General features: G+C 50.6%; 1 protein-coding gene across 1 annotated transcript in view; it reads right to left on the bottom strand.

Annotated features, from left to right (window-relative positions):
* Positions 1-624: 624 nt before the first annotated feature.
* The window catches only part of GPATCH8 (G-patch domain containing 8), a 100,690-nt gene continuing 98,121 nt past the window's right edge, over positions 625-3,193 (bottom strand). The window contains 1 exon segment of the mRNA XM_021718493.1: positions 625-3,193. This exon segment is cut by the window's right edge and continues 93 nt beyond it. Coding sequence (XP_021574168.1) covers positions 2,872-3,193 — 322 coding nt within the window. The 3' untranslated portion in view covers positions 625-2,871.

Here is a 3,193-nt window from a genome sequence, read left to right as displayed (position 1 = left end):
CCTCAGCCTCCCAAAGGCGTGGGATTACAGGCTGAGCCACCGAGCCTGGCGGAAAACCCATTTTCTAACATCCTTTCTTTCTGGACGGAGATCTTCGCTATTTTAGGAAAACAGGCAGGTCTGAGAACCTGGAGGACAGAACGCCTGGAGGGCAAAGGCCAGGCAGATATTTATAATACCATTGGCCCCAAATTAGCCCAACATCTTAAGATTCAAAGTCAGAAATTCTAAGCCCACGGAGTGAGCGCCTACGTGTTGTGTTCTCCTACACACAGACTGCGTATTTGTTAATAAAAGTCTTGCCTGCTGGTCCCCCCTGGGGGGGGGGGAGGAGAAAGAAACAAAAAGAAAAAAAAGGAAACAAGAAACTTCTTGTGGGAGAGGGAGTGAAAAGGAGGTATACATTCCAAGACATCCGCCTGATATGGCACGAAACTCAGCTACTATGACTTCTCCCATAAGCACAATCTTTCTCCCCCTGTACAGTCTGTGTATTCACAGCACGATTCCAAAGGGCTCACAGGTATTGACTCAGGATCACTGCAAACAACAGGCTGTTTCTAATCCCCGGCTCCAACCCCGCCTGAGTGTGTGGATGGGACAGCAATCATGACAGACTCCAAGTTTCCACAAATCATTGGTTTATTAGAAAGTTCCTTTCCCTCTTTTTACAGCATGTATATCTCTATCATATGTGATAAAGTTAAATACAATCTGTTATGTTTGTAAGTAAGGAGAGGTTTTTCTTTTAAGTTTCAAAATCACTATTCTGGACGTTAAAGGAGACTGCCCCCAGGAAGGCAGAGGGTGGCCAGAGTATGGCTCCATCTATAAGCTAGTGGGAAGCAGCACACACGTTAATACTGCATTATTTAAATATTTACATGGACTGAAAGCAAAGAAAAATGAGTCCCTTCGCTTCAACAGATGATTTCATTTTCCAGTGCTAGTTATCCAAAAAGTGATGCTTCTGAGTCAGATGAGGAGCACTGAGTGGGTGGGAGGGCTCAGGTAAGGGCTGCGTTTGCCCAGCACGTGCTTCTCATCAACTCAAAGCCTTTCTTTTCGGAATCTGAGAAAGGCAGGAACGGAGCCTTGGCCCAGGCAGGTGACCACCCAGCCAATTCCAGCCTCAGGAACAGGCAGGAAGATGCCAAAGAGAGAGCTGCCAACACACCAGGGGGACGGACCTGCAGCACCAGCGTCTCCGGGCTGTTTTAATTAGGGCTGAGCCCTGGGTGAGGCAAGAGGGGCACAGAGGTCGAGGTGGTGGCTGCTCTGGTCAGTATCACGAAGAGCAGAAAGGAACCTTTGCTGCCTGAATGGAGCTTGGCAGAAGGCAAGGAAACACGAAGCAAAAGAGTATGAATTGTCCGGAAATGTGGTCACCCTCCAGCAAGAGGAGGAAAAACTGCCCCAGCCCTGTCACTCTCCAGACTACTTCCACTTCAGTTTCCAGCCAACCCAAAAGGCACATTAAAAAAATGGTCAGAGTGGGCCAAGCACTAGGAAGGCAAATGGACTGCCGGAGTGGGGCACCCAGGGATGCCCATGAATCTCCCCGACCATCGCGGGACCTCGCTGCTTCCAGAGAATACAGCTGCTGACTCTCCCCTCCCTCCTCCCGGGGCTCCACCTGTGTCTCTGTATGAAAACAACAAAGCATGTGAGAGTGACTGTCACAAATGAGCACTTCTCCAATGCCACCAGCTGACTGCCCCCATTGGCTCAAAACTCCCAGTGCTGGGGGCACCACTCACTGCAAATCACCTAACATTTTGTCCCAGCAGAATATGTTGTTTCAACATTTTATAGTTCATAACTTCAAAAAATACAAGAGCTTGATAAAATAGACATGCTTAGTCATTTTTGCATCTAGCAGAAAACAAATACTTTATTTTTTGTTTTCATTTTATAACCTGTAAAGTTTCTTAATTCAACTAGGGCAAACATATTTACACAAAGCCACCAGAACGAGGATCACTTAAAGAGCTGGATGTAAAAAATATTATTGCAGTATACTACAAATATGGGACTTTTTTTATATGAGCTACAAAAAGCAGCATTTATGTTTATAGAGTTCAGTGCAATTTTTTTTTTACATTAAAAAGTCCTATAAATTAAGAAGGAACATCAACACGACAGAAGAAATATACCCTTCACTTCAGACACACGAGCTCCTCTCTGGGGAGGGGGTGGCTGCTGCGCAGAGCTGCGATGCACGAGTGGGTCTCCGTCTTGAGGTCAGAGGCCTCTTCTGGGAAGAGCGAGCAGGACCACGGTGCCAGATGCAGGAAGCGGGTCGGCTGTGGCCTGAGTCACATCTGGCTCCAGGCTGGGCAGCCTCCCTTCCCACCCCACTGGGATAACACGAGGTCGCCAAGGGACGGTCAAGGAGACTGCCCAGAAGTGGCGGTGTATTCACTGGTGGAGACAGCCTGGCCTTCCTTGTGGCGCTGAGATGGCACCAGACGGGCCCGGCAAGTGCTTTGGTGACAATCCAGTGGCCAGAGAGGAGGAACATGTTTTAAAATTTATAGGAGGGAAGAGCAGAGCATAGAAAGTGAGAGAGGAGGGGACCACCTGAACTTGACAGCTTGGAGATGCTGCTGCAGGGAGCAGGCAGCACTCACTGGTGCCCTCGCTTAGAAACACAGGAAAGAGGGACACAGGGAAAGGAGGAAGGAAAAATCCCTGATAGTAAACCCAAAGTAGACTTCAGCTCTAGACCACCCCACAAGCCAGGACTCGGTTCTTTGGCTGTCAGACACGGCCTGCCCAGCTGCTATGTGCTGGCATTCATGGCTCAACACCCACGGGAGGACGTAAGGGGCTCCTTCCCTGGCCCTACCTAGGACACCCTCCCCCACCTCATGTGCCATGACTGGGGGGATGCTGCAGGTCCTGACCTGAGAAGATGGGGTGAAGCAGAGGGTGAAGGTGGAGGGCAGTGGCAGCTGCTGCAGCAGGCCGTGGGGCAAGCAGGGTGGGGTAGAGGGCAGCGTGTGGGACGGGGTGAAAGGTGAAGGGCCCGGGGTGGATGGCTGAGGCAGGAATGATGTGGATGGGGTGGCTCGCCAGAAAGGTGGCGGGGTGGCCCGGGATGATGGAGTGCGTGAGATGGGACAAGGAAATGGGGGTCAGATGGGGCTGGGGAATGTGATGCACCTGGGCCAGTGGCTGGGGGTGGGGG

This window comes from Carlito syrichta, unplaced genomic scaffold (genome assembly GCF_000164805.1).
Source record: "Carlito syrichta isolate Samal-C Ts95f unplaced genomic scaffold, Tarsius_syrichta-2.0.1 Scaffold312243, whole genome shotgun sequence".
Taxonomy (NCBI): domain Eukaryota; kingdom Metazoa; phylum Chordata; class Mammalia; order Primates; family Tarsiidae; genus Carlito; species Carlito syrichta.
This window is presented reverse-complemented; position numbering and strand designations above follow the sequence as displayed.